Source organism: Carassius gibelio, chromosome A20 (genome assembly GCF_023724105.1).
Source record: "Carassius gibelio isolate Cgi1373 ecotype wild population from Czech Republic chromosome A20, carGib1.2-hapl.c, whole genome shotgun sequence".
NCBI lineage: Eukaryota > Metazoa > Chordata > Actinopteri > Cypriniformes > Cyprinidae > Carassius > Carassius gibelio.
The window spans coordinates 10,833,146-10,845,724 of NC_068390.1; the positions used below are offsets into that span (position 1 = coordinate 10,833,146).

General features: G+C 40.6%; 1 protein-coding gene across 4 annotated transcripts in view; it reads left to right on the plus strand.

Moving 5' to 3' along the window:
• Positions 1-12,579, plus strand: part of suco (SUN domain containing ossification factor) — a 44,083-nt gene that overhangs the window by 27,758 nt on the left and 3,746 nt on the right. For 2 of the 4 annotated variants that reach the window (XM_052534609.1, XM_052534612.1), the window contains 14 exons: positions 1,032-1,139; positions 1,472-1,577; positions 2,905-2,925; positions 3,224-3,279; positions 4,975-5,066; positions 5,291-5,356; positions 5,806-5,889; positions 7,087-7,177; positions 7,913-9,145; positions 9,224-9,311; positions 9,444-9,548; positions 9,654-9,802; positions 10,591-10,682; positions 12,038-12,093. In XM_052534609.1, coding sequence (XP_052390569.1) covers positions 1,032-1,139; positions 1,472-1,577; positions 2,905-2,925; positions 3,224-3,279; positions 4,975-5,066; positions 5,291-5,356; positions 5,806-5,889; positions 7,087-7,177; positions 7,913-9,145; positions 9,224-9,311; positions 9,444-9,548; positions 9,654-9,802; positions 10,591-10,682; positions 12,038-12,093 — 2,347 coding nt within the window. The remainder of the gene's footprint in view (positions 1-1,031; positions 1,140-1,471; positions 1,578-2,904; positions 2,926-3,223; positions 3,280-4,974; positions 5,067-5,290; positions 5,357-5,805; positions 5,890-7,086; positions 7,178-7,912; positions 9,146-9,223; positions 9,312-9,443; positions 9,549-9,653; positions 9,803-10,590; positions 10,683-12,037; positions 12,094-12,579) is intronic. The other 2 variants (XM_052534610.1, XM_052534613.1) reach the window with 1 other exon arrangement.

The window sequence follows — 12,579 nt, forward strand, 5'->3', positions numbered from 1 at the left end:
TTACCAGTTTTCATAATGTAAAGTGTGCGTTTTATATGATAAATATAACAAAACGGGAAACTAGATGAAGTTAGGCCATGCTTACACTTGGCACTAACATGCAACCTGTATCTGGATGTTGTCCACATACACATTGTAAAGACAAGTGTAAACGTACTTCTGATTGTAATGTTATCCTCAACCCAAAAAAACGCAAACCAGTCATCGAGTCTGCCTTCACAGGTCAATGTCACGCAAAACCCTGCCCCCTCTCTCCCGAACTGTCAGACTCGTAAGGATTCAGAACAACAGAACCTGAATCCATACATATCTGAATTATCACGCACCTGCAGTTGTTGAGGCTGTCTACACTGGAAGCGACAAAGTTACCATTTCAAATCATTTGATCTTTGTGTCAGTATGTCATAAAAAGAACAAGACAGCAGTTTACTGTCAGATTTGTTGCTCGCGTCTGGTGTAGACACGTAAGTCTTATTTAAATATTGCGCAGGAAAGAGAGATCAGTTATCCAGATAGAGTAGTCACTTTGTAGTCACTTTGTATTGTGAAAAGCACTATACAAATAAACTTGAATTGAAAGTGTAAATGCGCTGTGTCCTGATTTACTGATCGGATCTGCTTGATCAGATCACGGTGATCGCATGTTAATTCAAAGTGTAAACACAGCCTGAGGTAAACCTTGTGTATGAGATTGTCTTGATTTGTGCTTATGTGAAAGTGCAATCATTCTGATGAAATGTAAAAAAGTTTCTCAGATAAGAACAGTCGTGATTTTTGAGAAAATAATCTTAACTATTATAGTGTACACTGTAAGACCATTTAAAATGAACTAGTGTAGGAAAAAGAAGTGGTTTCAAAACCTTAAAAAGGAATGAGTCATAGCATCTAAAATATAAATAAAAAAAACAAAAAAATCTAAAAGTATCCCAAGCATTTATTCAAATAAATCAAATGATTAGTTTTTGTGTCAGCATGTTAATTTATTACTAATTAATTTCCCCTGTGTTTCCTCTATTCATCTCCAAATACAGGTTTGTTATTGAGCTCTGTGAGCCAATCCAGGTGAAGCAGCTGGATATTGCAAACTTTGAGTTGTTCTCCTCTACACCAAAAGATTTCCTTGTGTCTATAAGTGACAGGTAACATCACTCACATAGACGTACATAGTATTCCCACTCCTGATCAGGCACAATGCGAGATGCTGACTGATTTCCAATGCAGATGTGAGGTTTTTGTACCAGAGTACATTTCACTGTTTGCAGTGAAATCGAATTTATTCAAAATCCCCCCTCACATTAATCAATGAATATGTCGCGGTTAGTTTTGATTGTTTAATTCCACATTTTCATGTTTGATATGAACAGACAAATTGAATGTTGCTGAAATCTTAACACTTCGTGCCTGGTTGGGAAACTGTGTTATAGAAACACCAACTTAACCTTTTCTTTAAAAAATTGTTTCTCAAATTCAGGTATCCGACCAATAAGTGGATCAAGCTGGGCACCTTTCACGCCCGTGATGAACGCACAGTACAGAGCTTCCCTCTGGATGAGCAACTCTATGCCAAATATGTCAAGGTAAAAGGGGTGCCAGTCGCTTCAGTTTGCTAAAATGAATTGTTCTTCCAAAAACTACCTGATTTCATAAAAAGCAATTGGGTGGAGACCACCTCTTCAGGGTCTCGGTACGCTTGTTTGGTCTGCTTTTAGTGCACACCTGAGTGCGATTACTGCATTCACACTTGCTCAGATGAACCGCACAAAGAGGGGCAACAAACAAAATATGATTCAACTGAACTAAAAGAGGCAGGTGTGAAAGCACCCTGTAAGAGGCAGAGAAAGGGGGGGGGGGCAGTTAAGACATTTGAGGAAAGCCCTTCCCTTCCCTCAGGCTCAGTCTCTTGACTGTAATTGTATCTGTAATGTACGATGCTGGATACACACCTTCATAACCTTATATAGATTTGCATATAAGGTTGGTGTGTCTATATATGTCAGTGTATTAGTTTACTCCTGAATTAAAATTTCCTCATAATTTACTCACCCCCTTGTCATCCAAGATGTTCATGTCTTTCTTTCTTCAAAAGAAAGTTTTTTTGAGGAAAACATTCCGGGATTTTTCTCCATATAATGGATTTCATTGGGGATCAGTGGGTTGAAGGTGTGGCTTCAAAAAGCTCTACACGATCCACAATTGGGTAGAATTCACATTCACTTATACAGCTGCTAAGGTGTTTTTTTACCAAAAGGCAAAATAAACTTGCATTTTTGGTGAAACCAGTACAGTTCAGTGTGTGTGTGTGTGTGTGTGTGTGTGTGTGTGTGTTTGTGTGTGTGTGTGTGTGTGTGTGTTAGAAAATGGTGGCACCCAAACTATTTAATCGAAACGAATCAAAACTACACTCATCCCTATGTTTAAGCTTTTCAACTCCAGGATTCATAACTGATCCTCTTTCTTGGTTTTGTGCCTTGTGTATTACATTTGATCTGAATTTTTCTCTTTATTCATTCGGATTCATGAGTTCTCAGATGATTACATAATTATCTGTAACAAATGTCAGGAGGTACCATTGGTCTAATGGAGGATTCCCACAAGGCTTTGTCATTATTGAGCTGCCCTGTTCTGTCACACTCTGCTTGACTCCTGTGAAGTTGATTATTTCAGTGTTTTTGCTTGTTTATTTGTTGTCCCCTGCTATATTTCTCTTTCCGTACTCCTAATTACAGCCTTGCCCTCAGCTAGCTCTCTCCTGCATTGGTACAGCTGCTCAAGTCACCAAAGCTGAGCGAACAAGAACAGTCCAAAATGCTTGACTTGCTACAGCATGAATCAGATCTTTTATACTGATCTTTCTCTCTGTTTTTCTTTGTTTGCGCTTTCTCCTGTCTTCTCCTCCTGCATCAGATGTTCATCAAATATATGAAGGTTAGCACTCCTCTCTCTTAGATCTCATCAGTGCTGCTTTGGGTGTCCAGCTCACAAACTGTAATACAGTGACACTTTCTTGATAAACAAATACAGATCTTTTCTCACACTCACAAGTGAAACATAATGCTTTGCTAATACTTCAGCACTTCATTCTGATGTTTAGTTTCAAATTGTTGGGACTGGACATTGTTATATTTTGTAAAAGGTAAAATGAACGTTGGTTTTGTTGTAAAACCCATGTTTGGGGTGTGACTGTATTTTTACAGGTTTATTTTTTCATTTTCTCTTTTGGTAGGTTGAGCTGCTTTCCCACTTTGGCTCTGAACACTTCTGTCCTCTCAGCCTGATCAGGTGTGTTTAATCAATGTTTCTTGAATGCACATTTCCAGTACTGTATATAACACCTATATAACATGACCGAAAGCTTCTTTACACAAGGCCCCTAGCTTGATTTCATTGCTTTTGAAGTGTGTTAGAAACCATTTATAGTGCAGTGTAAGTGTGTTTTGCATACTCAATATGACCACAAGGAGCGCTATTATGTGTCGACATTTATACAGCTCACGAGCTGATGAACACTGTGTGTGTGATAGCACGGGTATTTAAAGGATATGTTAATAATAATTTGAGGTTTCCTCCGTATGTACAAGTTCACTACCGTTCCAAGGTATGGGGTCAGTAAGTTTTATTTCGACTTTTTGAAAGAAGTCTCTTATAGTCAGTGTTAGCTCATATACGCTATAGATTTATTTGATCAAAAATATAATAAAAGCAGTAATATAATGAAATATTATTGGAATTAAAATATATATATATTTGAATAGATTTAACAATGTAATTAATTATGAATTTTCAGCAGTCATTACTCTAGTCTTCAGTGTCACATGATCCTTAATAAATCATTATAAAATGATGATTTGGTGCTCAAGAAACAGTTTATATATATATATTATCAATGTTGAAAACGTTTTGCTGCCTAATAGTTTTGTTTAAACCTTATACATCATAAATATATTTTTTATGTCTTTGAATAAAATTATTTGTTTCTTTCTACAAAGTTGTAATGGCTCCAGACATTTGAATGGAATTGTATAGGCGTAAAGTGTGTTTTTGGACTAATTCATGCTGTGAAGGGAATTTTTTGTTACGTGTCATGATATGAAGTATTTTTCCTTTAGTTTTTAGAGAAAAATATTTAAAAGCCACACAAAAATGGTTATACAAAGTGTGTGTGTGTGTGTGTGTGTGTTTATATCCTGTACTCGCATTGCCCTTTACATTTCATTTCATACATTTCATTCTCGACCGTGAGAAAGGACACATGGCTTTATAAAAGTTTCAAAAGGCAAAGTTCTCGAATCTCTATCCTGCCCCGGGCTCCTCTCAGGCCCGTTTGCATTGGCAGGAGATTCAGTCTTGGTTGGAGGCCCATGAAGGGGCTGGTCTGGCTACACTCTATGAGAGACATATTGTCCCACTGTAAGGAAATTACTGTATATACTGTGAGGCAAGCTATACACTACGGCCAGATAGAGATGAAAAAAAATGAAAATTCATTCCACACTTGTATTAAATATTTTCTAAGCTTTTCAGTTCTGACCTTAACAGATCCAAATGTGGAAATCACAAGAAGCTACTTTCTGATCATTCTGATATTTTAAAAGTCACATGATACAAATTGTATTAAAGTGCATCGTGTGGCAGCCTTTGTGAATGCTTGGAAATCTACAGCGCAAGATTTATTATTCCAAATTCCTACTTCCCTCTGATCTTTTTCTTCCTCTGCAGTTAGTCCTCTTTACGTCGCCCTTGAGGATCAAACTGGGGCTATAAAACATGTTTTTAAAGACCCCTGCTAACCTGGGCAAAGGGCAAAGTGATTATAGTTGTTTTGTAGAAGGCAGAGAGAAGTTATCTTGTAGATCACCATGGACTCTCTTCCCAAGCAGATTTTGAATCCTTATCCACTTTCTGCACGTTTCCTAACTCTTATATTGGCATGTATCTAATCTTTGTGATGCTCATGTGTATCTTTGTGTGTGTCAGGGTGTTTGGCACCAGTATGGTGGAGGAGTATGATGAGATCGCTGACTCTCAGTACACCTCAGAGAGAGCCGAGTATTTGGATGAAGACTATGGTGAGACCATCCCTCGAAATGATCGCTCACAGAAAGTTTCAAACGTATTGCAGTACAGTGTTCATTTGTACGTCAGATTTTGCAATCTACTGTATGGCAGAATTTAGTTATTTAATTTAGACAGAAGACTGTATTTATTTGTGAGGTTTGTTCTCTGTTTGCCAGTTGCTCTGTGTGTGCATTGGCTAATGCTGTTGTCTGAATTCCAGAAGTCTCTTTTACAGATTACCCGCCCGGCTACCTGCCATCAGAGGACAAGACTTCGAAGAATCTGCTGGGGTCTGCCACAAGTATGTCCTGTTCCTCCATATTCTGCTTGTGCTTTTCATCTGCAGGTTGAACTAGCTAAACTATGAACAGAAGTGCTTAACAACAGTGGCACTTTTTAATTCAGATGAAACCAGTTAGTTGAACATTGCACAGATTTACTTTGCTCATGACAATCCCAGTTGGTTATTTTCCAGTTGGTATATGGCAATCTTTTGTAAAAAATGTACCAAGTGTAGGATTCAAGGAAGTGATGTGCCCTCTGCCTCAGTTTCATGTTTTTTCTACGATGCAGTAAGCACACAGGCAGATTGACTTCCGTAATGCAAAAGTTCATCACTTTTGGCCAGTGATCGAGGTATTTCAAGAGCATTGTATTTGCTTGGCCTGTGTGTTGGCACGGTGTGACTTTTACCCCAGTTCCAATGTAAAGTTTTTATTATTTTCCTCTGGATTGTTTTTTGCTTTTTAGACGCCATCTTGAACATGGTAAACAACATCGCAGCAAATGTGCTAGGAGGGAAACCAGAGCTAGAGGACGGAGCGGAAATGGAAGGTATGGCCCTGATCTCTGCCTTGTTTTTGGATGTTAAAATCACCCTGTCCTGAGTCTGTACCAAGAAATGACTCCACTTATTTGCTCCTCTTTGCTTGGCAGCTGATTGTGACTAGTGAGGGCTGTCAACATGCCAACAGTGCTGGAGCTGTGAGGCCTAGCAGTGAAAGCACGTCTTTGATGGGTTCTGTAGCTGCGCTTGCCAGCATCAGACTCTCCCAGGGTGTGTGTGTGTGTGTGCGCACAGGCCCAGAGAGAGAGCTGCTACAAAATACTGTTCAAACACGCATGTGGCTTTCCTAAAAGCAGAAGTGAAGTTTAAAAACACCCTGCTTCTCTGTATCATGACCATAAACAGTCTGACTAGGAGGTTAAAAGAGAAAAGACTGTTTAACAAGATATTTTCACTGTGGCCCTTGAGAGATTGCAGGCAAGTGGATGGCTGAAAGTTAAGAAGTTTGTAAAAGGAAAGCACACTATTGGCATATTTTTATTTTACTGTTAGATTAGTTGACCGATATGAGTCCTTTTTTAATGGCCAATACTGTATCTAGATCAAAAGTGTGCTCGATAGCTGATATAATACCAGCATACTACAGATTACGGATGGCAAATAACACACAATTTAATCACTTGATCAAATTTCTAGCAATAAAATGAAAGGACCCATTCTTCCCCACGGTGAGTGAACATACTGGCAGTTTTAGTCTTTTCAGACTAACATCCTCCTTGACATTTTGGCGGCTCAGAAGTCACTTTCTGGCCGGTTATCATTTTTATTATAATAGCTTTTTAAAGGTTGTTCGACCACAGCTTCTACAGTCGGTTGAAGAAATGCACAGTTCGTAATCCTAACAGCGCCTTGACACATTTTCTAGATAATGTAATCTTCACAGTCATAAGGATTGACTCGGTGTGTGACAAGAATTCAGAAAATAACCTTTGTGGCAAAATTACTGCTATTCCAAAGCTGTTTTTTTTTAGATGTCCTTGTTCTGGGTAAATTTAACCATGCCTAGCATTACGTAGTTTTCAAGCTGTCAGAGATCATCACCTGTTTGTGTGTTTAATCTAGGGTGCTTTTCTCTGAATAATAGCGCTCTTTGTGTTCAGGGAGGGCAGTTTGGAAACCAATATTCATATTCTCCTTTTCCTTTTCTCATTGTCAAAATCTGTTCTTTCTCTCATTTCACTCAGGAAACGTTTCCACTGGGACAGAAAACGTCACACAGGCGTCAGCAGAAACCTCACTCACGCCAGAACCCACCCCTACTGAACAGCCCTCTACGTGAGTCTCATTCACACACACACACACACACACACACCCTGCTCATCCAGCATATTAAAACCCCAGTTGTTTGCTCAATACTGAGCCCCGAGCTAGTCAGCGTATTCCAGCGCAGACTGGTTTGAACTGTTTGCTCACATACTAAAGCAACCACTGAATCCTTTTTCTAATACAGTACGAGCTTCTCAAACTTTAATGAACTGTAGCTGCTGCATAACAAGGCTCAATCAGACTCAATCTGCTGAATTATGCAGAGTGCATTTAATCATGATAAAAATCGAGCAAACAATACTGTACTCTTGTTGGTAGCTAAAATTATCATCAAATTAGCCAAAAATATTTCGTTAAACTTTTTTTTTTTTTTTTAATCTAGTTATTTCAGCTTTAATTAATTTTTTTTTTAAAGTTGGGGTTAAATGTCTTTTGCATATTTTTTTTCAAGCTTTACAGCTTTTGTCCACATTCATTGATATTCCTCGTCACGGTCATAGAATTTCTTCTTCTGAGCAAACCACAGAATTTTTTGTCTTTGGATGAACTGTTGCTTGAAGAAAATGAACATGTAAGGAATCGGGTTGTGTGGACTTTTGGGAATGACAGGCATTTCAATTCTGTAGTAATCTGCTCAGATTCTTTGTGCTTGTGCTCATAACTAAGAAACAAACATTGTGCATCCTTGGTTGAAAATGAAATGAGAGGTTTGTGCACTAACATTCTTTGTCTTCCTATCACCAGGCTGGATTTTCTTGAGCTGGATCCCACTCTAGTGAAGGAGGACTTAGAGGTTCCTGTTCCTGAGGCTCCTTCAGAACCTCCCCCTGAGGAAAACCGTATCGTCATCCTCATTGAGGAGGAAGAAGAGGCCACCCAGCCGACGGTGACCCTGCTGGAGGAGGAGCGCGAGGTGGAGAAGAGACTAGAGGAGATTTGGGAGAAGGAGAGCGCCACGTACTGCGGCCACCTCTCGACTTTGTCCTGTTTGGCGTCTTTGCACGAACACTTCTATTGCTACTGTTCGGCAGCTTTAGCACTACAGCGCCAGCGTAGAGACTGCCACCACAAAGCACCGCACACACACACCGAAACAGACTCTCAAACCACCCCTCAGCAGTCCCTCCCTGACACCACCCCAACCCAAGAGCCCCCGGCACCCTCTGAGAAACTTCCAGAAACAGAGCGGCCCTCAAAAGCACAAGCCGAGAGGATTTCCCCTACTGAAACAGTGGCTCCTCCCCCTCAGTCCTCCAGTGGGGAGACTGTGGTGAGCGAGCAGGAGCTCCTAATTGAGACTATCCTGTTAGAGCCCAGTCGTACCTCCACCCTTCCCCCACACAGCCTCTCAGACACCCCCACCCAAAACATCCCAGAGTCTCTACCCACAGGAGAGCCCATGGACCAGCGTCCGCAGTACCTGGTAGACATCCCAGAAACCCTTACTCCGGTCAGCAGCAGCCTCCTCTCTCCCAGTGCTGCCTCCTCTCCGCTCTCCTCCTCCACCACCACTGAACCCCACAGCCCAGAGATGGACCCTCCCAAACTGGAGCTCCCCGTCCCCACCAAAGATCCGACGGTTCAGCCGTTGCCCACCCACACTCGCCCCGCTGATATCCCACCTCCGACTGAACTCCCCGTCCCGCTCCCAGAGGCCTCGGATAACGGCAGGACCGCAGGGGTTGAAGATCCTCACCACAGTGCTGTGGCCACCCAACCAGAGCTTTCCGAAGCCCCTCTGTCTCAGCAAGAGGAGACTGTAGATGACATTCTGCTCCCACACCGCACCGCCGGAGAGTTTTACGCAGAGCAGCAGCATTCGGCGGAAATGGGCCACGGGAATGGAAACGGTAACGGGAATCATGTGCACGGATCCAACCAGAAGGAATCCGTGTTCATGAGATTGAATAACCGAATTAAAGCACTAGAAATGAACATGTCCCTCAGCAGCAGATACCTGGAGGAGCTCAGCCAGAGGTACAAATACACGCTACCAAACCTAAAATGGTCTTAGCGGGCCACATTGTTTGATTGATCCATTCTGCTGTTGCTCAGGTATCGTAAACAGATGGAGGAGATGCAACGGGCTTTCAACAAGACCATCATCAAACTGCAGAACACCTCCAGAATCGCAGAAGAGCAGGTTGTTATCAGTCACCCAAAACATTAGTCATTTGAGCTGGGCCTTTTTATAAACTGACAATGGCTTTTGTGACTACAGTGTTTTTTTACATAGATAACGTGGATAACTGTTTGTGTGTGTGTGTGTGTTTAGGACCAGAAGCAGACAGAGTCTATACAGATGTTACAGAGCCAGCTGGAGAACGCCACCAAGCTCATGCTGAACCTGTCTGCCACTGTTGCTCAGCTACAGAGAGAGGTCTACAAACATACGTTTCTTACCTCATTCCTGACCCGTCTAATGCTTGGCTCACCCAGTAATGTATATCAATATTTAGAGCCTATTGTTTACTGTGTGTTGTAGGTGTCTGACAGACAGAGTTACCTGGTGCTGTCTCTGATCCTGTGTCTGACGCTGGGTCTGCTGCTCTGTATGCAGTGCTGCAGGAGCTCACCCACTCACAACACCAGCTCAAGCATTCCCATGAGCAACCACTACCCCAGCCCTAAGAGGTATAACACACAGCAAATGTGTCAGAGTGCAATGCAGTATTCAATACAGGAACACAATGCATGCTCAGGGTTGCAGCAAGGAGATCTGTAGAGGCCCTGCAGTCAGTTTTCTGTCATGTCAACTACTGTTATGACTGCACAACAGCATGAAAGATGAACTCAAAATACATGGGTTTAAGACTGATTTATGAGTCTTTTTAACGAGCAGAGCAACAGTTGCAGTACAAGCTAGTTGAAGTTATGTAAACTGTTGACAGGTTTATAGCTGGCACCATACATCCAGTTTAATAGTACAGAGGTTTGATGTTAACCCTTTGTGACAATAACATAACTGCATACAATACCATTCAAAAAATGGTACAAAATATTTTTATTTCAAATAATTATTGTTATTTTGAACTTTCTATTCCTCAATCAGGAATTATGTAAAAAAAAAAAGGTATCCACAAAAGTTCTACAGCACAGCCTTTTTTCAACATTGTTAATAATAAAACGTTTTATCAGCATATTACAATGATATCTGAACCATCATGTGACACTGAATTTTCAGCATCATTACTCCAGTCTTCAGCTTTGCCACACAAGAATACATTTCTTTTTAAAATATATCCAAATAGAAAATTGTGTTGTATTAATATTTCACAATATTACTGTTTCACTTTTTGTTGGTTAGTGCGCATTATGTATGTATAGAAGAACCCTGCATTCTTGCAATGCATTGGCCAAACATTCACATCTATATTTGGTGTAATATATTTGTGAATAATGTCTCTGTTTCTCATTCTCAGGTGTTTTTCCTCATACGATGATATGAGTCTGAAACGGAGAGTGTCTTGTCCTCTCGTCCGTTCAAAGTCATTTCAGCTGCCCACATCAGAAGGTAAGAGTCAACTTCGACACAGAGGAGAGCTTTGACGCCAGAGCTCTCTGTCGTTCTCTCTTTTTCTCTAACTCCTCCCCTTCTCTCGTGTAATTCACATCGTTTACTCTGCTTTTTCGGCCAGACTCAAATCCACCATATTCATTTCTCACAGCTTCCCACTTAACATGTGGCTTATGTTGTGTGCTCTCATATGGCTGCTGCTCTCAGAAGAATCACGCCTTTTGTATTAAATACTACACCGATCACTTTACAGCTTACACTGGTTTAGAGTCCAGCTGTCACTAGTTCCAAAGTGTCCGGCGATAATTCAGTATCAATGTGACCTATACTGGAGCACGTCAACACAGTCTTGCCTCATGTTTTGTACCACCAGAGTCCGCTGATCAGATATGTCCCTTTAAGTAAAAAAAGTTTACTTTTACAAGCCAAGAACTCAATTAAAAGTGTTAATTTAGTGCAGTTTATTAATAAAACAAGCCAAGAACTCAATTAGAAGTGTTATTTTAGTGCAGTTTATTAATAAAACAAAGTTAGCAAAGTTAGACTATAAGTCACATTTATTTAGAACCAAGAACCAAGAGAAAACATTAAAGCAGACTACAGGAGCAGTGAGCAGCATAGAGCGCCCTCTCGCGGCTGGAGACGGTAATGTTTTCTCTTAGTTTTTTCTCTCGGTTCATGTCAAATTAATTTTGATAAATAAGTCGCACCTGACTATAAGTCGCAGGACCAGCCAAACTATGAAAAAAAAGTGCGACTCATAGTCCAGAAAATATGGTAATATGAATAACTTTGCTAGGTAAACTGAATCGTCTTCACTATTTTAAACGCCAGATCCTTCCTGTTCTTCTGGTTCCATTTATTTCCTGCCATTTTTTTCCTCTCACGTTTTGCTACAGCATTGTGTGTGTGTGTGTGTGTGTGTGTGTGTGTGTGTGTGAGCTCATCAGTGGTTTATGTTCATAAGGCAGAGCTTGGATATTTTTAGCACATGATGCTTTTGGCTGGCACATGTTGAGCATTTGCAAGTAGTAACAGTGGAAAAAAAGTGGCACATTTAATGGATTGCAGTGTTGCATTGACAGATAAGCAAATCAAAACTTCCAAATGACATCACTGTGCAAACAATTGATGCTGCAGCCATGGTTACCACATGCAGACACTGTTGGTGATGAAACGAGAGAAAAATAGGACATGTCAGAGCGGATTACAACCGAACAGCACTTTCAACAGCAGGAAAATACTTGGAAGAGGCTGTTTATAACTTGTGCTACTACTTGCAAGTGCTGTCATGCTTGTGTTATTGTTTGCCATACCATTCCGTTAACGTGCCCCCTCTCTCCCCTCTTTAGTAGGTCCTGATGACTTGTACATTGTAGAACCTCTAAGGTTTTCTCCAGGGAAAAAGGTATGGCGTTGGTTTCGGCCGCTGTGTGTTCATGACAGTAGTGGGACTGAAGCAGTGTTTCACAACCTCTCACTGCTCGTTTAGCAGCTCTTCTCTCAGTTTTCTCCACTTTTCTAGTCAGATTACGAATCTGTCAAAAGCATATTAATACCATAACAGTTTTATTAGAACAGCTTTAGTCATTGTGAAGAGCAGTGAGTGTTTTGGAACGCAGCTCTTTCTAGTTAAGTCTGTCTGAAGTTAACCGTTTCTCTGCTGACCGAGGATTCACTCCGATTGTTCTCAACGCTACACTAAAAACAAAAAAGGAAACTATTATATTAATGTCATTATTATTTAGATAAAACTCAATTTTATTGTTTCTTTAAATTCCAGTCACTAATTGCTCTGATTAAATTGTCATGAAGCTGAAGTACAAAACATAGTCACAGTTCGTTTCTAGTTGAATGCGTGTTAATGATGAAAAGTAAGTCATTTAGTAACCAA